Source organism: Myotis daubentonii, chromosome 4, assembly GCF_963259705.1.
Source record: "Myotis daubentonii chromosome 4, mMyoDau2.1, whole genome shotgun sequence".
Classification (NCBI taxonomy): Eukaryota; Metazoa; Chordata; class Mammalia; order Chiroptera; family Vespertilionidae; genus Myotis; species Myotis daubentonii.
Genome location: NC_081843.1, coordinates 85,001,670 through 85,024,785, shown reverse-complemented (window position 1 = coordinate 85,024,785; position 23,116 = coordinate 85,001,670). Strand labels below are relative to the sequence as shown.

Sequence of the window (23,116 nt, the reverse complement as noted above, 5' to 3'; positions counted from 1 at the left end):
AAAGTACTTGCGGAATACTATGCAACCATGAAAAAAGTGAAGTACATTTATATGTACTGACAAGAAAAGGTGATCTGAATATTTTGTTTAAAAACAAGCTAATTGTTCATATAGCATGCTGCAATTTCTGTTTAAAACAAAAAAAGACGTACATATAGATGCATAAACATGTCTCGAAAGGTTACGCAATCATTGAATAGTGGAGAAAGATGGAGAAGGGCTCTTAAGTGAATAGGCAAGGTTTTGTGAGGAATTCTACTTTTCATTTTATGTGAGTCTTACGGTTAGATTGTTCTTAAAAACTAAAAGCATGTGTTTTTGTAATAAACTTGGAAAAATTATTTTTGTGTTTTTAGTTCATTTATATGTTTTGTTTTGTGTGTGTGTGTGTGTGTGTGTGTGTGTGTCCCCTTTCTAAAGACCTGGTTGCTGTACATCCATTTTTTGGGGGCTTTGAAACACAGTTTCCTTATTTGTGACTAAATAATCACTTTTAAAAAAGGCAAATCTCAAAACAAAACTAGGGTTTTATATAAGAAGGAAATAGTTAATTTTTAAAAGGAGTTGCTTTTATTTTTTTGCTGATTACTTTTTCACTTTGGTAAACACTTTAATGGTCTTTTAAGATTCATAACTTAAAATATTGTGTTTTGGGGGTGGCAAGGCAATAAAAGGTGATCGTTACTAGAATTAAGATGGATAAAAATTTTAATTAACTAATTTATTTAGGGTTGATTTGTTGGCCTTTCTTTGAGTATTTTGATTTTCTCTACAGACGAGATTATTATATAAAGACTAGGGGCCCAGTGCACGAAATTCGTGCACTGGGTGGGGGGGGTGTGTGTCCCTCAGCCCAGCCTGCCCCCTCTCACATACTGGGAGCCCTCAGGCGTTGACCCCCATCACCCTCCAATCGCAGGATCGGCCCCTTGCCCAGGCCTGACGCCTCCGCCAGAGGTGTCAGGCTTGGACAGGGGACCCCCATCTCCCCCCCGATCACTGGCTCTGACCCCTGCCCAGGCCTGAGGCCTCTGGCCCAGGAATCATGCCTGGGCAGGGGACCCCCATCTCCCTCTGATCGCTTGCTCCACCCCCCGCCCAAGCCTGACGCCTCTGACCCAGGCTTCAGGCCTGGGCAAGGGGACCATCATATCCCCCCAATCCCTGGCTCCGCCCCCCACCCAGGCCTGATGCCTCTGGCCCAGGCATCAGGCCTGGGCAGGGGACCCCCAGCCCCCCGCCCAGGCCTGATGCCTCGGCCAGAGGAGTTGACCCTCATCACCCTCCGATCACCAATCACCGGATCGGCCCCTTGACCAGGCCTGAGGCCTCCGGCAGAGGTGTCAGGCGTGGGCAGGGGACCCCCAGCTCCCCGCGGTTGCAGGCTCCACCCCTGCCCAGGCCTAACGCCTCTGGCCTAGGCGTCCGGCCCGGGCAGCGGGGACCCGCAGTGGCAGCGGTGAGCGCCGCAATTGTGGGCTTTACTTTAGGCCCAGGCAAGGGACCCCTAGCTCCCCGGACTGCCAGCTTTGACCGTGCCCAGCTCCCATCGCTGGCTCCACCCCTACTTCCTGCTATCACTGGCCAGGGCGGAAAAGGCGCCTGATTCTCCGATCATGGCTGCCCCCAGCTCTTAGCTTCCCCCTGGGTTTCCGATCACTGTCAGTGGCAGGGGGCTTCTTCCTGCTTTCCCTTTCACCTCCCTGCATTGTGCCTTCATATGCAAATTAACCGCCATCTTGTTGGCAGTTAACTGCCAATCTTAGTTGGCAGTTAATTTGCATATAGCCCTGATTAGCCAATGAAAAGGGTAGCGTCGTACGCCAATTGCCATTTTTCTCTTTTATTAGTGTAGATGTGATTCTAAATTACTTTTAGAATTGGGTGTTTTACTTATTGGTGATGGTACATTTTACTGAATGCATTTTCAAGACTACAGTAACTAATACAGAACAATTTTGAATCAGGTATTACACTTTTTTTGCCTTTTGATTAATGGAAAAAGTACATAAAAGAAAATTTGAAACTAGGTGCATATGTATTTTTTATTTTTTATGTGAATTGCGATGTGATTTCCTTACAAATTGGGTTTTGAAAGTGAGTTTCTCATCTGTGTTCAGCATTGTTCTGAGGAAAGTTAGGTTTTCAATTTTAGCTGAACAGATCTTGGGATTTGTTATAATACTTAGTTCTCTGATGGTTAGTATTGGTTCAAATCTAAAGTATTCAGGAGACAATACTTTTGTAGCTATATAAGATTTCAACAATACTGGAAGTTGGAATTGCAGATGTGGATTAAGAAAGCATTTCTACTCTTCTTCAATCTTTCTAGTTTCTTGCCACACACTTGTATTCTGAATACACCCTTGGATTGTAAAAGAAAAGGCCATTCCTATTGTTTGTTTGTTTGTTTCCCCCAGCTTTGCATTTAATTTCATCCCTTTGCAGATTTGAGACTTTGATGCCTTTCCTTTTAAAAACTATAGGATGCCTGTGGAATATGTGTTTTAATAGAAGAAGTACTGCAAGTAATTGAACAAGTCAGGTTATAATTGTCTTGAGTATGTCCTGGCTGGTTTTTGAGATGTTTATCCTGGGCCTTTTTTCTTTTCACAATGGATAATCAATTGCTTTCAATTCTAACTCCAAATGTTTCCTTTGGAAAGACACAGACCAGCATATTTTTTTCTGCTCACACTCATATTAAGAGAGTTCAATTAATGTATGATTTCAGCTAGTAATATGTTCAGTGAACAGGATGGCAGTGGAGGAATGACCGATGTTTTCTTTTAAGAAAGCTATCCCTTTGAAAAATTACACAGTTGGCCCTGCCTGGTGTGCCAGTTGCTTGAGTGTTGTCCTGTGCACCAGGAGGTTGCCAGTTTGATTCCTGGTCCAATTCCTGGTCTGGGTTGCATGCTCCTTCTCCATTAGGGGGTGGGGAGCAGGTGCAGGAGGCAGAAGATTTGTACTCTCAAATTGATGTTTTTCTCTCCCTTCTCTCTCTAAAAATCAATAACCTATTCTTTAAAAAAATTACACGATTAGATCTATACTAATTCACATGCTTGCATGCTTCATTATTTTTGTTAGAAAATTAATTTTCTTCAGTGATGCAAAATGAATCTTCGTTGTCTTTACTTAAGAAGCTTACTTACATATACATATGATAAACTCGTTGCATTAGGAATTTATTTTTTTAATATATATTTTTATTGATTTCAGAGAGGAAGGGAGAGGGAAAGAGAGATAGAAACATCAATGATGAGAGAGAATCATTGATTGGCTACCTCCTGCATGCCCCCTACATGTGCCCCGGCATGTGCCCGTGACCGGAATCGAACCTGGGACCTTTCCAGTCCGAAGGCTGATGCTCTATCCACTGAGCCAAACCGGCTAGGGCTGCATTAGAAATTTTTATAGGGCAGTCATTAAATTTGAACTGCTGTTGACCCTCAACTGTTATATTTGAGGACAAATGTCCTAGAAAAGAAAGCAGATTACAGGTAAGTATAAACATTTTAGAAACAAAGCAGATTATAGGCCATTATTTATTAGATGGTAATATAATAAACTACATGGAACCTACAAAACCATTTTTAGTCACCTTTCAAATAACTATAATACAATTTTTTTTTTTTTTAATGGCTGCTTCTCATTTATTTTCCACTTGGTGCAAGGCACATGGCTACGGGGTGTTAGGCAGGCTTGCGTGTGGCTTGGGTAGTAAAGAGTGGGGCTCTCTCAACTTCCTTTTTGGTGTGTTGCTGTTTTGATATAAAAGAACCCAACTGCTTCTGCTTGCTGCAGCCGGCCTAGTCTACGCCAGGTGGGGTGAGAGGGAAGGGGATGGAGGAGGGGGGGAGGGGCTCAAAGCCTAGCGCCTCTGGAAGTCTGGTGGCTGGTGGTAGCCACTCAGGATGGGGGCCCAGCGTTGACTTTGCCAGGCTGGCCGCCAGGCTGCTTCCTTGTGGCTTCCCGAGCCAGGTCACAGGTGATCATGCTGCTGGAGGCCTGGGGAGATTCCTAGTGCTCTGGGGACTCCAACACTGTGGCCATGAATGGGAGAGTGGACTTTCCAAAAAAGAAGCTTGCCCACCAGTGGCCCGGGTCGGCTTTGGGGAGACCCGGGTGGTGGGGGATGGCTTCCCCAGGGTACTGGGCACTTCCACAGGAGCTGTTACTGGAAGTGGAACCCAGGCGGCGCCAGTAGTAGCCGTGGGTGGCCACGAATGAGCCACTGGAGGGGATGGCGGCCATGCTCTTGCTTGTGCACTGGTGGAAACCTCGGTGCGCGATAACGGGGGCAGGGCGGGGGGGGGGGGGCACTAGGCCAGGGAGCCCATTTGCAGAGGATACCGCTGGAGGCCACACCATGATCGAGACGCGCGGAGGCCACTATGATACAATATTAAGAACAGTACTTTCTCACAGTAAAAAAACCTAACTTAATTTTCTTGGCTTACTAACTTTTTGAGAGAGCTAACTAAATGTTTAGGGATTACTGTAAATTAGAAAACATGAGCTGTTTCCTCCTTTAAATGGATGGGAATACTCTCCATCTCTTTCTGAGAAATTAGTATCAAGTGATAATTTTGAGAAAAACATTGCATTACATAGTCTTGTCCCATGAGAAGTGACTCTTGTTCTCAATCCTAGCCAGAGTCTCTAAATAAATAAATAAAAAGTGTGTTGGTTATATTTGTTTAAAAAATCTGAGTATCTTTCCAGTTTTTGCTTTCAGTGCCTGTGTTCTGCTGAGAATACACTTTGTACATAGTTTTTAATTCTTTAAAAATAATAGGTAGCTAAAGCAGGTTTTGGAGAGAATGCAGTGCAAAATCTGTTTTTCATTTTGAACTTAAAGATTGCCTTTCAGCTGATAGTAAATGAACTCTGTTACTAAGGGTACACAGTTTTTTATATTTGTGGAAATCTTATGTGAGAATTAGTTTTGAGTCAGCTAACATATATTTACATATATTTATGTATTTGTAACTAAGTTGATCAAAAGTGAGCAGAAAAAGAGACAAATGAATCCAGGTGTCATTTGATTATGGTTACCTCAAGCATATTTCAGTGACTTCTGTGTATAGATACACTGTTCCATTTCTTCTTAAAACAAAATATGCTAACAGATGAGAAGCTATTTTTATACAATATCTTGCATGATAGCCGTTATCAACTTACAGAGCTATGTAGGTTTTAGAGATGAAAAGATGACATTAATTCCAGCCTTTTCCATTTTGCTGATGAGAAATCTGAGGCATAGACATATTGAGTAATTTGAAAAGTTAAATTTTGTGTCTCTTTCCACTGCTTGGTTACCTCTTAATTTTCTGGGAATGTTTTGTAAATCTCAGAAAAATCTTAGAAATGAGAACAATATTTTGTTGTTGTTTGTTAATCCTCACCCAAGGATATCCCCCCCCCCCCCTTGATTTTTCAAGAGAGTTGGAGGGAGGGAAGAAGAGAGAGAGAGAGAGAGAGAGAGAGAGAGAGAGAGAGAGAGAGAGAGAGAGAGAGAAGGAAGGAAGAAAGAAAGAAAGAAAGAAAGAAAGAAAGAAAGAAAGAAAGAAAGAAAGAAAGAAAGAAAGAAAGAAAGGTAGATGTGAGAAAGACTCATTGATTGGTTGCCTCCTGCACGCACCCAACTCCAGCTGGGGATCGAATCTGCAACCCAGGTACGTGCCCTTGACTGGAATCAAACCCTCGAGACCCTTCAGTGCCTGGGCAGATGCTCTAACCACTTAGAAACATCGGCCAAGGCAGAGGAACAATATTCTTGAATGTAAATTGACTGAACTGTTGCAGAGTTTATTTGGCTAACATTTCTTTGAATGTTATAAAAGTATTTCTAGACAGCATTTTAATGTTAGGCCACATTCTAATAGCTTCAGTTAAGCAATGATTCTAGCATACTAAATACATGGTAGTGTAAAACATTTTTGGAAATTGTAGAGCTGTTCTAAAGTGAGGTTAAAATTCAGGAAAAGTTAGTTATGATTGCTAACTATTTGAATATTACAGCTGTGTGAATATACATGAAATTATGCATACACCCATGTAATCAAGTATTTACTAAAAGTTTAGTGCTTTGACTGCTCTGAATTTAGTATGTTTATGAAAACTTATCTAGTAGTGTCTGTATTTGACTTGTTTTTGTACATTTTTCAGTGAATTGTCAGTCCCTCCGCCTTCATCATCAGTAAATGGTATACCCATAACCCCTAGATACACTTTATTCACATAATTGATGTGACCTCAAAACTTAGTGACCTCTCTAATTTTAAAGTCCTCTTTGATTTGGTGCTTTTCTTCAATGAACTGAACATAATTTACCTGAGCCTCCTAATACTACTGCAACAATATCATCTGTATAAAAGCCTAAGCAACCGTTGACTGTTAGACCATTTGCTATGGTGTGCACTGGCCACCAGGGGGCAGACACTCAATGCACAGGAAACCTGGAACAGACTGATGACTCAGAGGGGAGGGGGAGAAGGGCGAGAAGAGATTAACCAAAGATCTTATATGCATACTAGAGTCTTGGTGCACCGTGGGGTCCCTCAGCCTGGCCTGCAGGGATCAGGCCGGAACTGGCAGTCCAACATCCCCTGAGGGGTCCCAGATTTCGAGAGGGCGCAGGCTAGGCCGAGGGACCCCACTGGTGCACGTGCACCAGGCCTCTAGTTTGTTACTAATACTAATAGGAGTTAACACTTTCATTATAGGAGTTAACACTTTCATTATACTTAACCATTGCCAGATACTGTTCCAAGTACTTTATATTTCTTTTTAATATACATTTTTATTGATTTCAGAGAGGAAGGGAGAGGGAGAGAGAGATAGAAATATCAGTGATGAGAAAAAATCATTGATTGGCTGCCTCCTGCATGTCCCCTACTAGGGATTGAGCCTGCAATCTGGGCATGTGCCCTTGGCCAGAATCAAACCAGGACCCTTCAGTCTGCAGGCCCACACTCTATCCCCTGAGCCAAACTGACTAGGGCATACTGTCTTATTCTTGAGTGTATTTCTTTTCTTTTAAAATAATTTAAAATGTTTTATTTATTTATTTTATATTTTTGTTGTTAATTCTTACCTGAGGATATTTTTCCATTGATTTTTAGGGTAGTGAGAGAGGGAGGGAAAGACAGAAACATTGATGTGAGAGAAACACATTGATTGGTTTCCTCCTCAACGAGACCTGTCAGGGCTTGATGGGAAGGAGCCTACAACCAAGATAGGTTCCTTTGACCGGAATCGAATCCGGGGCCGTTCCCTTGACCAGAATCAAACCCGGGGCCCTTTGGTCCACAGGCCGTTGCTCTATCCACTGAGGCCAAACTGGCTAGCGCAGCACTTTATATTTCTTAACAGAGGTATGAAGCACTTTTTTAAAAATGTTTTTATTGATTTTCAGCGAGGAAGAGAGATAGAAACATCATGATGAGAGAGAATCATGGATCTGCTACCTCATGCACGCCCCCTAATGGGGATCGAGTTCAGAGCCTGGGCATGTGCCCTGACCAGGAATCAAACTAGTAACCTCTTGGTGCACAGGATGATGCCCAACCACTGAGCCACAGTCGGGCCCTATGAAGCACTTTTATTCTCATGTTAACTGATGAGGAAACTGAAGCATAGGAAAGAAGTGCTAGTAACTTTTGTTCAAGGTCACACAGGCTGGTAAATTATGGAGCTAGAAACAGCCTGTCTGACGGGTACTTCTACTGTCTAACTAGTACTACCTGTGATGCATCATCTACATATATAAAAAGCCAGCAACCATAACCCCGAATGACTGGTCACTATGACGCCCATTGTGACCAGCGAACTGGCCTGATCTGGGGGTGAGGCTGGCTGGCCAACCCCATCCCCGATAGGCCCCCACTACCCCAATTGGCCCACAGCCCCTCCCCTTCATTGGCCCTGCCCCTAATCACCTGCCCCCTACCCCAATAGGGGGCAGGGCCAGCCCATCAACCGCCTGTGGCCCCTCCCCCAGCAGGCCCCACCCCCGATGGGCCCCCACCACCCTGATGGGCCTGCGGCCCCTCCCACCAGCCAGCTCCGCCCCTGATTGGCCCCCCACTCGGATCAGGGGTAGGGCCGGCCAGCCAACCACCCATGGTCCCTCCCCCAGGCCACAGCCCCTCCCCATGGCTAGCCCCACCCCTCCTGAACAGCCCCCACCACCCCTATCCACCCGTGACCCCTCCCCCCAGCCAGCTCTGCCCCTGATTGTCCCCCGCACACCAATTGGGGGTGGGGCCGACCTGCCCACACCCCCTCCCCATGGCCGGCCCCGCCTCTAATCGGCCCCCTCCACCCCAATTGGGGGCTGGTCCCCTCAGCCAATTGCCCACAGCCCCTTCCCCCAGCCAGTCCAGCCCTGATCAGGTCTGATCAGGGGCAGGCCAGCTGGCTAACCTCCAGCCGCTGCCTCCTTCTGAAAGGCCTGGCCCCAATCCACCCCGATTGGTGCCAGGCTGGCCAGACCCCACCTGTGCATAAATTCATGCACTGGGCCTCTAGTCATTAAATAAGATAAACCTAAAGAAGTTTCATCTCTAGGTTTATAGTCTCTTGCTACTTTCTAGAGTGTCTTTCACTGTGGCCAGAATTTTAACTTGTATCCATAGCTATGATTTTTACGGTGTATTTTTAAAATTTGACTTGAAAACCTGCATTATAAATTCCATTTATGAGTGAGTTTCAGCTTTGGAGGAAGGTTGTGTGGGGTGATTTTAATCATCTTCTATCAGACATTTTAAACTTTTAAATGAGGAATAACATGTAGGCTAGGTCTAATTGTGGTATATATGCAGTGAAGGCAATTTTTCAAAGTATATTAAAGAAATATATCTATCTCATTTAAGCACCTTTTTAAATGTTATGATTAAACATTATACTAATAATTATTGCTGATAAGATGATTTAAATTCTTTAAAAAAGAGAGTTTATTGGGAAGATGTTAATTGGAAGGATGCAATAGAACCTGCCAGTACATTGAAACTCTTACTAATTGAATAAGCTGATCACATAAATTGGAAGCTCATTTAGTGAATTATTGTGCTTAAAATTCAGGTGACTCATTGCCTGGTCCTGGCTTATTTGACAGTCTGTTTACTTAAAGCATTTTTCATTGTTAATTGATGTCAGATCCATAATGTTGGAAGGTATTATACAGAAAATATGATTAAAAAGATAGCATGTAAAGTAAGTCTACAGAAGCAAGGTTTAAATTTTTGTACTTAATTTAATTACACCAGTACAATTTAGAATTGTATCTGTTAAATATTTGCTGACAGTGACCAGCTTTTTTATATGTGAAGTATAGATATTTTATAATTTCAGTGTAAAGGGCAGAGCCTGGAGTCTCTTCTAGTGTTGCTATTGGTCTGGGTAAAGGCCTGCAGAAGTCCAAAGGTAGCATACTGAATTTGTTATTGTGGAACCTTTGCATCTTGCTACTGCTTTAAATGAACTCATTTCTACAAAGATGGTGGTCATGAATTTTATAAGTATTTGTCATAAAATAAACATTTAAAATTCAGGTAACAGAAGTTTATAATTGATTGTTGTATTTGAGTAAGGACTTTCTAAAGTGTCCTGTTTCTTTAGCATTCTTTAAGCTTTCTTAGCACTTAAGATTTTGTACTCTTGCCAACATTACTAGTTTTCTCTTCCTTCCCTCCCCCAATTATCACCTGTGTAACTTTTGTCTTATACTTTCTATACTTTTTCCAGACCTGCATTAAAGCTGAGGACTGAAGTGACCAATGTCTGCTTTGTGATGATGGTGGAATCAAGTGAGACTTGAAGTCAGGAGATGGAGTAGCCTCAGAGCTTCAGCTTCTCCCCTCCTTCCTTCTCTCCCTCCCTCCTTCCCTTACTACCCTTATTCTCTCCCTTCCTTTTTTGGAATGGGGGAATAGAGTAGGAGGAGAGAGAAGGAGGAGGGAGTGATAGGGAAAAAGGCAAGAAATTGGAAGAGATAGGAAGTACCAACGATGAGAATGTACTCTACTCCATTCTTTCCTTGTAATTGTCTCCTCCCCTCCAACCTCCCTTGATTTAGGGAAATAAAGCTGAGGTCACAAGGACCTATGTATTCTGCTGCTTGGCTGCTATTTTTAGGTTGGCTCCACATTAGGCTGGCACCAGGCCATGATGGCACAGGGCCAATGCATTGTGGGACTGCTGGCAAGTTTCAAAAACCTGATTTTTGAGGTATCAGACTAATTTTCAGACATTCCACTGTGATATTCTACTTACCTCTACTTTTACTAAATGGATGTGCATGTTTTTATTTGTCTTTTGGCTTTTTAAAGAAGGGATTCATTAAAAAAATATTGTTGAAAGTATTACATATGTGGGACTCATTTTTGATAGTATTATACTACTATAGCTATTTTAGATGGAAGAAAGATTTAAGAATTGCCTTATCAGGTCAGACTTACATCCAGCTCACTAATTTTGGTTTTGTGGCAGCACCAAGAGGTGTGAAATTTGCCCGATTGATTTAATGTGCCTTGGGCATCTTTAAAATTGCCATTGCTATTGAAGTGTGGAGTTTGAATTGGTTCATATAATTATAGGTGTCATTAGACATTTAACAAAACATGTATTTATTTTTATGCAGTTATCAGTGTTCCCTTTGCTAACAAAGTTGTCTGTGTTTAGGTTTAGTTAGTGCTGTAGGAATATGTAGGAATAAAAAAGCCCACTACTTATTCTCGTAGGAAGCAGCTAGGTTTTGGTTGAAATATCAGTATTTGGGTCTAGATTTTATATACCTTAGAGCCAGTATTTATGTGGGTTGTATTTGCAAATTGGGTTTCAAACTTTTGGATGCATGTGTAAACTTGATTGTCAATTGTACTCACAAAGAAAAAATATATTGTATTTGTTCTTGAGTAATTTTGGAAAGAAGTAAAAAGAATGTCACATTGTGAATCTGTACCTTTGGAAGGGACTTTGGTAAGAATGACAGTACTTATATTCTTTCCAACCGTACACAGGAAAGCTGAGTGTAGGATAGGGATGATGTTTGGTGTACTGTGGACTACACTAAATATGAATAGAAATAGGGATGATAATTGTTAGGCTTATTCAATGAATAGTGGTGTAATGTATTTAGTTCTGTTGGGTGTCAGGAGAACATTTAGTTAGTGAATTGATCTGATGTCCTTCTTAAGGTAGCACAAAATAATTGGCCAAAATAACTAGAAATAGAACCAAATTGATCCCCCCCCCCCACTTTAATGTAACTATTAGGTGAATTCTGCTGAATTCAATTTTGTGAAATAAGAAAGTATAAGGTGAAAAAAACACAATACGATTAAAAAGTGGTAAGAAGACACCCGGATAGACATTTCTCCAAAGAGGACTTACAGATGGCCAATAGACATAAAAGATGCTCAGCATTACTAATTATAGAAATGCAAATTAAAACCACAGATATTTTACAACTGTCAGAATGGCTATCATCAATAAATTAGTAAACAGTAAGTGTTGGTGAGGATGTAGAGAAAAGGGAACCATGGTACTCTGTTGGTGAGATTGCAGATTGGTGTAGTCATTACGAAAAACAGTATGGAGGTTCTTCAAATAATTAAAAGTTGAACTACCATATGACCCAGAAATCCCACTTCTGAGTATTTATCCAAAGATATGTGCACCCTTGTGTTCAATTGCAGCATTAATTATAATAGCCAAGATATCAAGCAATTTAAGTGTCCTTTGATATACCATTGGATAAAGATGTGCTATATATATATATATATATATATATATATATATATATATATATATATACACACACACACACACACACACACACACAATGGAATATTACTCAGCCATAAAAAATGGAATCTTACTATTTGCAACAATATGGATGGATATAGAGGGTGTTATGCTCAGAGGATGTTATGCTCAGTGAAGTAAGTCAGACAGAGAAGGAAAAATACTGTATGATTTAACATATGTGGAATTGAAAGATTAAAATACACGAACAAACAAAACAGAAACAAACATAAATACAGAGAACATTTTGATAGTTACCAGATGGGAGGGGAGTTGGGAGGCTGGGTGAAAAAGGTGAGGGGATTAAGAAGTACAAATTGGCAGTTACAAAATAGTCACGAGGATATAAAGTACAGCATAAGGAATATAGTCTAATATTTTAATAACTCTGTATGGTGTCAGGTGGGAAGTATCAGGGGGATCACTTTGTAAGTTATATAAATGTATAACCACTACGCTGACCCCCGAAACTAATATAATATTGAATGTCGCTTGTAACTGAAAATAAAATTTTTCAAAAAGTATAAGGTGAGGGATTAGTGAAAGGTGAGTTGTCGTTCTAATAGCATATAGGAGGCAAATGTTATAGAGTTTATTTAAATTTTTATATCTTAAAATGAGAAACTTACATTGCGGATAACAGCCAGTTTGCTGTTTCTGATTCCAGAATATTTTATTACTTAGGGTGAAAACAAAAATTTAGGAAATAGTCAGAATGTCTTGGGGAAAGAATATTGACTGAGTGTCAAGTATATTGAACTATATCACAGTGTAGTAATTATACCATATGGTATCTGCAGTTAGAGGTTATGGTAGATATTCGAAAAGTGGCTTGGAGATACAACCATTAATCTATGTATATATATTTCTGCAGATAGGTGTACGTGCCATTGAAGTCCTAAGGTGTGTGTGTGTGTGTGTGTGTGTGTGTGTGTAAAATTTAATATGATGCATAGAACATTGTAATCTACTGGATGGTAGTAGGTAAATGACAATCTTTTGGATCCTTAATTTAATATAGATTTTATTTAGGTGAGTCATGTAAAAGATGTCAGCTTCAGCTTAACTAACAAGCTTGATTAAAACCAAAGCCCAGAAGGTAGTTTGACTAGTGCTGTTTAGCGTATGAGCAAATTGCTCAAATGACGTTCCTTATTGGAACTTGTCAGAGAGTTTCTTTGGAGTTTTCATGGATCTCTTTGCAACTTAATAAAAAGGCATTTTGTCTAAGCTGTTTCATAAATATCAGGAAATTCCAAAGTACTGGATAGTACTGCATTTTTGCTTTCAAAAAGGACTTTTGTGGTGGGAAAAACAGTTTTGTAAAAACTATTTATTTTAACAGTTTATATGGCAAAGTACTTTTATTTTAAAATGGACAGATTTTTTAAACATTCTTATATTAACAGTAATTTAAGTTTCATCCATGATTTTTCATGCTCATTTATTTTTTATAGTTTGCAGTTTATAATATTAGATTTGTTAGAAAAAAATTGGAGATACCAGATCAGTGACTGATTTTATTCAAATTTCAGTGTATATATTAGGTCTGAATTGGTATTAGTAGCTCATAGCTTAGCAGTGGATTGTCTTTTGCTTTTGATAAATCATGAAGCTTTGGTGAAATTTATTTTTTGACATATAATGATATGCTTTGTATTTTTTAAACGGTGTGTGTTTGTGTGTGTGTGTGTGCGTGTATTTTGGGTTTGGAGAAGGAATGTGGTAGTGATGGGCTAAGTGGTGGTGGGATAAACTCAAGAAAGCACTAATTTAAGTAGCTATGTTTAAATATATAGAGGGTTCCTTTCCTCCCCCTTTTTCAGTTCAGGAATTTATGTTTCATTGTGCTGCTTATTTAATGTCATTATATAAAAACTTATATTTTTACTTATCCCCCTCCCTCCATTCTTTCTGTTAATGATAGTGACAGTTCAGAATATAGTCTGTGAAAGTTCACGGTATGACAGTCTATTTTATGGTGGCATTAGGGATGTATTGACTATTGTATCTCTAAAAGGCTAATTTTAAAAATTCACTTCTTAAAGTGATGATTCCATCTTTGAGCCTTTACAGTTTTGGAGCAGCTAGTTTTCTCCTTTTTTGTTTGCTTTTTTAATAATTTAGAATTGAGTTTTGACAACTCTTCAAGAAGCCTTATTTAATAAATCTAGAAAAATCTATATATCCTGATTCTTTCAAGAGCCTTACTTGAGAAATCTACAACCATCATATTGTTTTTAAAAAGATAGAGTAACATGTCTGGCTCCCGCTCTCACAGCCATTGCAGTACATTGAGCTCCATAGAGACAGCGCTGGGGCAAGTGCGAGCCAGCCGGGCACTGGGTGACTGTGTGCTCGCTGAGGAGAGTAATTAAACATGGGCAAAGGAGATCCTAAGAAGCCGAGAGGCAAAATGTCATTGTGTGCTTTCTTTGTGCAAACTTGCTGGGAGGAACACAAGAAGAAGCACCCAGATGCTTCAGTCAACTTCTCAGAGTTTTCTAAGAAGTGCTCAGAGAGGTGGAAGACCATGTCTGCTAAGGAGAAAGGAAAATGTGAAGACATGGCAAAGGCAGACAAGGCTCGTTATGAGAGAGAAATGAAAACTTATATTCCTCCTCAAGGGGAAACAAAAAATAAATTCAAGGATCCCAATGAACCCAAGAGGCCTCCTTCGGCCTTTTTCTTGTTTTGTTCTGAGTATTGCCCAAAAATCAAAGGAGAGCATCCTGGCCTATCCATAGGTGACATTGCAAAGAAGCTGGGAGAGATGTGGAACAACACTGCTGCAGATGACAAGCAGCCTTATGAAAGGAAGGCTGCTAAGCTGAAGGAGAAATATGAAAAGGATAATGCTGCAGACCGAGCTAAAGGAAAGCCTGATGCTGCCAAAAAGGGAGTTTCACAGAGTACATTCTGAACTGTCACTATCATTAACAGAAAGAATGGAGGGAGGGGGGATAAGTAAAAATATAAGTTTTTATATAATGACATTAAATAAGCAGCACAATGAAACATAAATTCCTGAACTGAAAAAGGGGGAGGAAAGGAACCCTCTATATATTTAAACATAGCTACTTAAATTTGTGCTTTCTTGAGTTTATCCCACCACCACTTAGCCCATCACTATCACATTTCTTCTCCAAACCCAAAATACACACACACACTACCGAATGTGTCTTTAGATAGTCCTGTTCTGGTGGTATTTTCAATAGCCACTAACCTTGCCTGGTACAATATGGGGGTTGTAAATTGGCATGGAAATTTAAAGCAGGTTCTTGTTGGTGCACAGCACAAATTAGTTATATACGGGGATGGTAGCTTTTCATCTTCAGTTGTCTCTGATGCAGCTTATACGAAATAATTGTTTTTCTGTTAACTGAATACCACTCTGTAATTGCAAAAAAAAAAAAAAAAGTTGCAGCTGTTTTGTTGACATTCTGAATGTTTCTAAGTAAATACAATTTTTTTAATTAAAAAAATAAAAAAAATAAAAAGATATAGTAAACCAGGTAGGTACATTTAGGTAACCTGGTTTTTACCTAGTGAAAGTAGGTAGACCAAGGGGTTGTTGCAGAGACTGACACTTGACTGCCCGATCATGGCTTTTTCTAAACTTTAGAGTACAAATGTGGAACTCATCTTTAATGTAAAAATTGGAGGAAATGAGGGATAGTTTTTAATGAGAAATCAGAAAATTAATTTTTTGGTAAGATTCTAGGTTTCTAAGCACCTCTGATAGAGGGAACAACAGTTAGCTATAAAACAATTCAAAACATGAAATGGTAACAAATAAATGTACGAATATTCTACCACATACTGTTACAGAGTCATTTTGAGTTTCCTAAATGTCGAGTCTTGTTTTTTTTGGGATGAGAATCAGTATTTAAGGTAGGTACAAAGTCCCTTTTTGGAGTGAAAGTGAATCTGCTAGATTGAAATAAAAATACTGGCAAATCTTAAATTCAGGCCAGCCAATTATGATAGTGTTAATTGTGTAGTGTGTCTATAGTAGACATTGAAATGTAACTTGAATGAATGATATACTTAGATTATATGCCAGTCTTTGTGGGTGCCTGTATGAAATTCTATTAGTTGAAAATAGTAGCTCCAAGTTCTAATTTTTATTTGATTTTCTGAATCAGAGTTGCATAACTTAAGTCTCCTAAGAGGTGTTTTGAATAGGAAATGACCACAATATAGACAGGTTGGTTTTAGGACTTGGTTTATTATCATCAACTTACTACTACATACAGATACCATTTAGGTTTCTTTCTGACTTATATGAGGGGACTTTTTAAATTTATTTCTTACTAGAAGCCCGATGCATGAAATTCTTGCAGGGGGTGGGGGGTCCCTCAGCCTGGCCTGTGCCCTCTTACAGTCTGGGACCCCTGGGGGATGTCCACCTGCCTGCTTGCTGCTCCATAGTGCTGCCATGGAGGTGGAGGCAGGAAGGCTCCCGCCACTGCCGCTGTGCTTGCCAGCCGTGAGCCCGGCTTCTGGCTGAGTGGCACTCCCCCTGTGGGAACACACTGACCACCAGGGGACAGCTCCTGCGTTGAGCGTTTGCCCCCTGGTGGTCAGTGCACATCATAGCGGCCGGTTGTTCTGGTCATTCTGCTGTAACAGTCACTTAGGCCTTTTTATGTAGATGGTTGACAATGTTAACAGATATCCCTCATTTCCCCCGCCCCCCCTTTATCCCCCTTTGCCCACCTCTACCCCGACCCCACCCCACCCCAGGCCTTCACCACACTATTGTCTGTGTCCATGGGCTATGTATATATGCATATAACTTCTTTGGTTAATCTCTTCCTGCCGACCCCCCACCCCCTTTTCCTCTGAGATATGTCAATCTGTTCCATGCATCCATGTCTCTGGATCTGTTTTGTTGGTCAGTTTATTTTGTTCATTAGATTCCACATATAAATGAGATCATGTGATATTTATCTTTCTTTGATTGGCTTATTCCATTTAGCATAATACTCTCCAGTCTCTCCATGTTGTCTCAAAGGGTAATAGATCCTGCTTTTTTTTTTTTTCCACAGTTGCATAGTATTGCATTGTGTAAATGTACCATAGCTTTTTTAATCCACTTGCCTACTGATGGGCACTTGGGCTGTTTCCAGACCTTAGCTATTGTAAATATTGCTGCTGTGAACATAGGGTGCATATATTCTTTCTGATTGGTGTTTTGGGATCCTCAGGATATATTCACAGAAATGGGATCGCTGAGTCAAATGGAAGTTCCATTTTTAATTTTTGGGGGAAACTCCATACTGTTTTTATCCCTGATGAACATAGATGCTAAAATCTCATAAGATATTATTAGCAAATTGGATCCATCAATACATTAAAATGATCATACACTATGATCAAATGGGATTTATTTTGGGGTGGCAAGGCTGGTACAGTATTCACAATTCAATAAATGTGATACATCACATAAATAAAATGAAGGGTAAAAATCCCATGATCATATCAGTAGATGCCGAAAAACCATTCTACAAAATCAGCACCCATTTTTAATAAAACTTCTCAGCAAAGTGGGAATAGAGGGATCAACATAATAATAGAGGAATCAGCATTTCTCATATATGACAAACTTACAGCCTACATCATACTCAATAGGCAAAAACTAACAGTGTGTCCTTGATCTTGTCCCAGGATCAAGACAGGGGTGTCTGCTTTCACCACTCTTATTCAATATAGTATTGGAAATTCTACCCATAGCAATCAGACAAGAAAAAGTAAAAGGCATCCAAATTGGAAAGAAGGAAATAAAACTGTCATTCACAGATAACATGATATTATATATAGGAAACCCTAAAAACTCCACCAAAAACCTACTAGATTTAATAAGTGAATTCGGCAAAGTGGCAAGGATACAAAATTAACAACATTTTACTACACCAATAATGAACTCTCAGAAAGAAATGAATCCCATTTTCCTTTGCAGCAACAACAACAACAAAAATAAGATATCTGTACTTGGAAAAATATAAGATATTGAAGAAAGAAATAGAGGAAGATACAAACAATTGGAAGCATATACCCTGTTCATGGATTGGAAGAATTAACATCATTAAAATGTGTATTACTCAAAGCAATCCCTATTGAGGGGACTTTTTCTTCAAACGTGTTAACTTGCTAACAGTATCAGCCAAAAAAGTTGCCCTGAATACATTTTTTTTTAAATCCTCGCCTGAAGATATGTTTCTATTGATTTTAGAGGGAGAGTGAGGGAGCGGGGGAGGGAAGGAAGGAAGGGGGGAAGGAAAGACATCAGTCGGTTTTCTCCCACATGCATCCTGACTGGGGATGGAACCTGCCAGCTGGATATGTGCCCTGACCAGGAATCAAACTCACAACCTTTTGATGTGCAGGCTGACACTCCAAACAACAGAACCACCTGGATAGGGATGAAAACAAATTTTTTTAAATTAGATGATTCCAACTTCTAAAAAAAATAATTTGGACATTTCTGTGTAGAAAAACAACAGTATTTTTGGGTTACCCAAGAAAATAACTTTGAGTTATAAATGTCTTTGAGGGATTAAGAGATTGCTTTTCCTTTTATTTGATATTTCACTTTTTAAAGAAACTGGCAAAACGAAATTTAATTATTGTTTTTAAAATTTTCCCCCCCAGATGATTTAAAGCACATATAATTTCAAAATACCACACAGATCTTACACTTTGTGAAAATGCATTGGCTAATTAATAGGAATGGTTTATTAAACGCATCTACAAGATGCTGATGACTTTCCCTTGCGATAGACTTTGCTTAAGACTCAGTTTTGCATAAAATGGATATACCAATCAGTGTGTTTTTTTTTGTTCTCACCCAATGATATTTTTTCCATTGATATTTTATTTTATTATTTTTTTTAAAATATATTTTATTGGTTTTTTACAGAGAGGAAGGGAGAGGGATAGAGAGTTAGAAACATCGATGAGAGAGAAACATCGATCAGCTGCCTCCTGCACACTCCCCACTGGGGATGTGCCCGCAACCCAGGTACATGCCCTTGACCGGAATCGAACCCGGGACCCCTGAGTCCGCAGGCCGACGCTCTATCCACTGAGCCAAACCGGTTTCGGCTGATACTTTATTTTTATTTTTTTTTCTGTTCATCAGATTATTTCTTCACTTGATTTTTAGATTCACTTGTTGATAGATGTGTATTTGTTGTTCATAATTTGTATCTTTACCTTTTTCTTCTTCTTCCTCTTCTTAAAGGATACCTTTCAGCATTTCATATAATACTGGTTTGGTGGTGATGAACTCCTTTAGCTTTTCCTTATCTGTGAAGCTCTTTATCTGACCTTCAATTCTGAATGATAGCTTTGCTGGATAAAGTAATCTTGGTTGTAGGTTCTTGGCATTCATCACTTTGAATATTTCTTGCCACTCCCTTCTGGTCTGCAAAGTTTCTGTTGAGAAATCAGCTGACAGTCGTATGGGTACTCCTTTGTAGGTAACTGACTTTCTTTCTCTTGCTGCTTTTAAGATTCTCTCTTTGTCTTTTGCTCTTGGCATTTTTATTATGATGTGTCTTGGTGTGGTCCTCTTTGGATTCCTTTTGTTTGGGGTTCTCTGTGCTTCCTGGACTTGTAAGTCTATTTCTTTCACCATGTAGGGGAAGTTTTCTGTCATTATTTCTTTAAATAGGTTTTCAATATCTTGCTCTCACTCTTCTTCTGGCACCCCTATAATTTGGATGTTGGTGCACTTGAAGCTGTCCCAGAGGCTCCTTACGCTATCTTCGTATTTTTGGATTTTTTTTTCATTTTGTTTTTCCGGTTGTGTGTTTTTTGCTTCTTCGTATTTCAAATCTTTGACTTGATTCTTGCGATCCTCTAGTCTGCTGTTGGAACTCTGCATAATATCCTTTATTTCAGTCAGTGTATGCTTAATTTCTAGTTGGTCCTTTATCATAACCTCGAGGGTCTCACTAGATTTCTTGAGGGTCTCACTACATTTATCTGCAGTTTGTAGAAAGTTCTTGAATAACTTTAAAAGTGTGCTTTTGAACTCTATATCCAGTAGTTTGCTTTCCTCCCTCTCTGTCATTTGTGTCCTGTTTCTTTGTTTCCGCATTTTTATGCTTCCCTGTGTTGGTAGAGTGGCTTTGTGTGCTAGGTATCCTATAGGGCCCAGTGGCTCAGCCTCCCCAATAACCTGAGGTGGACACTCTTGGTGCACCCCCTTGTGGGCTTTGTGCACAGTCTTGTTGTAGTTAAGCCTTGATTGTTGTAGGTATCACTGGGAGGAATTGACCTCCAGGCCAATTGGCTGTGAGAATCAGCTGTGTCTACAGTGGGAAAACTTCTGTGCTGAAGACACCCTTCTGGGGCAAGACTTGCTTCAGTGGTGCTTTGGTGCTCACTGAGTCTGCCCCTTGAGTCTCCATTGTTATTTTAGAGAGAGCGGAAGGGAAAGGGAGAGAGAAAGAGGGAACATTGATGTGAGAGATACACATTGATTGGTTGCCTCCCCCATGTGGCCTGACTCGGGCTGGGATTGAGCCTGCATGCTCATGACCGGAATCAAACCCAGGACCCTTCAGTCTGTGGGCTGACACTGTAACCACTGAGGCAAACTGGCGAGGGCCCAATCAGTTTTTTGAACAGTAATTTAACAATAAGTGTGTACTCCCAGTGATTGGTTCATGAGAGGGATGGGTTATTCAGGTATTAGGTGCCCACTTATTCCCATTTGCCTAGTCAGTCTTGTTGTATGTCTTTTTCTGACATAATTGTGAATAGTCACCTCTTTTACTCTTAGAAGTATTCCAGTTCAGATGATTAACTATGGGGTGTCCCCCCAAAAATGTATACACACACTTTGAATAATTAGGCAGTTTTTATTAAAATACGTTTCATTTTCAGAATTGAGCTATCAGCTGTTAAAGTGTGTATACATTTTTGGGGGACACCCTGTATATAGTTTATATCTTGTTTTTTAGAAATAAGGGGGCAATTAATAACTCATTTAAAATTATACTCTGTGTTTGCATTACACACACTTCAGCCTTTGTGTAGGGAGAGAGCTAGAGTGAGAGGGAGAGAGGAAGGGAGGAAAAGAGGATTTGTTTGAGACTGAAAGGAGATGGCTTATCTCTGGTCTTCATCAGGTGGCTCCACTCAATCTCTTTCAGATAGGAAATTATTTTTGTCTAGGATCTTGTTCACAAAAAAGGAAGCAGTTAATTAAAGATACATATTATCTATCAGTTTGTGATGTGTCCCATTACACTCCCCATCCCCATGTTCCCCCATTTTTTTTAACAATTTAAATACATACATTTTAATTGTTATTTAATGTTAATTTATAAAACATATGTTTGTATTAATGATACAATTTTATTTGTACATTGTTTGCCTTAGATCAGTGATGGCGAACCTATGACACACGTGTCAGAGGTGACATGCGAACTCATTTTTTGTTGTTGATTTTTCTTTGTTAAATGGCATTTAAATATATAAAATAAATATCAAAAATATAAGTCTTTGTTTTACTATGGTTGCAAATATCAAAAAATTTCTCTACGTGACACGGCATCAGAGTTAAGTTAGGGTTTTTCAAAATGCTGACACGCCGAGCTCAAAAGGTTTGCCATCACTGCCTTAGATTGATGTTCACAGGTACTGCTCATTTAGGTATTTGCAGTTAGCCATTTTGGTGAGTATATCATTTGCTGATCACATGGCCATAAGCTTTGGAGAAGATGCCTGACCCATCAGGAAAGTAAAGTCTCCTTTGTTGGGTCTTGTCTTCCTACCTGTGTACTTGTAGTCAGGCCACTTAACTGGCTCTGGGTTGCTGTGAGTCCTTATAAAATGGGAATAATTATACCTCTGTCACCTCTATCATGAGGGCAGTGAAGAAACTCACATGGGAATACATGAAAATACTTGAATTCTTAATAATTACACAAAGGGGAAATACGTTATCATTATTCAGTGGTCCAGTTTTACCTAATTTAATATTATCCTATATAATAAAGAGTTACTATGCTAATTAGACCGAACGACGGAACAAACCTATGGAACGACCTTCCAGAACCATCAGTTGGTGGGGGGTGGGGCCACAAGTCAGCCAGGGCTGCGAGGGCCTACCTTTGCACCGGGCCTCTAGTTTTCTATATTTTCCAAAAACCCTACAATCATGTATTTATTCTATAATCAGAAGGGAAATATCATTTTAAAAAATCAATCTCGCTATGATTAAAACATTAAATTTCCTTATCTAAGGTTAACCTGTTAGTATTTTATTTATGATTATAATTGTTGCTTGATTTAGTGCAACTAAACAGAGCATGTATTTTTCAACAATGTATGTTATGGTCTTAATGTCTTAATGCCTCCCTTCTTTTTTGACCTTAGTGATTGATGAATTTTGTCTTCACTTAGAACTCTAGAACTAGTCTTATTAAAGTGGAAAGGGGCTTGGCTAAGATCAATTCAGTGACATTCAGGAATAGAATGGACAGTTTGTAGATTAATCTATTCACTTGGGGTTTAGTGTCTGGGTTTCCCTGAATATTTATCATGGGCAAGTAGAAGATGGGATTAGATACAAAACACTCAGTTGCAGATATTTTCTGAATTTCTCAAGTCATATTACTGTTTACTAAGATCTACATTTCCTTCTTTTGTTGACTTGAATCAATTAAAAGAGTTGACTAACCCTTTCCCCCTGATTTAAAGATTTACAAATAAAGTATTTAGAAAAACAGTTTCAAGTGAAATTTTTAGAGCTTACTATGAACTGAATCTTGGTTGTGTATTCCCCCCGCCCCCCCCCCCCCAATTCTATTTTTGGGTGATTTCATAAGTCCTTGCCCTTGAAAGCTGTGCTGATGTGACCTGACTACCCACCCCACACTCTTTCCTAGCTATGCAGTTAAAGGCCTGTTAATGGCCTTTCTGTACTTCTAATATGTACCATAGAGATGTTTTTAAGATTATTTGTTTCCTCTTTCTATGTATGTACACACGTGTGAGTAAGAATGGACTTTCATGTATTTGTAAGAGTGTACTAGTAATAATGATCTCGTAAAATTTGGGCAGGCTTCAAGTCCATATTGCAGCCAGGATGATGTTGCCTGTACTCTCCCTGTGCAGAACCTTCAGTGGCTTCCCCTTTGCTTAGAGGACTAAAGTCATGGGTGTGCAAGGCCTGGCATGGTCTGGCCTGGACCCCCATCTGCCTCTTGCACATTTTTTCCCTTGCCCTTCAGCTGCCTTCAAGCTGCCCTGCTAGCTGCCTGTGCCTGTGTTCTTT

General features: G+C 39.8%; 2 protein-coding genes and 1 pseudogene across 4 annotated transcripts in view; 2 read left to right on the top strand and 1 right to left on the bottom strand.

Moving 5' to 3' along the window:
• The window catches only part of ZSWIM6 (zinc finger SWIM-type containing 6), a 212,686-nt gene that overhangs the window by 5,198 nt on the left and 184,372 nt on the right, over positions 1-23,116 (top strand). The gene's annotated exons all lie outside the window — the stretch shown is intronic.
• LOC132233604 (pancreatic progenitor cell differentiation and proliferation factor-like) lies at positions 3,630-4,289 on the bottom strand (annotated as a pseudogene).
• On the top strand, positions 14,065-15,328 carry LOC132233606 (high mobility group protein B1-like). Its single transcript, XM_059694566.1, has one exon. It carries the CDS (start codon positions 14,198-14,200, stop codon positions 14,738-14,740), a length of 543 nt encoding a protein of 180 aa, XP_059550549.1. The 5' UTR covers positions 14,065-14,197; the 3' UTR covers positions 14,741-15,328.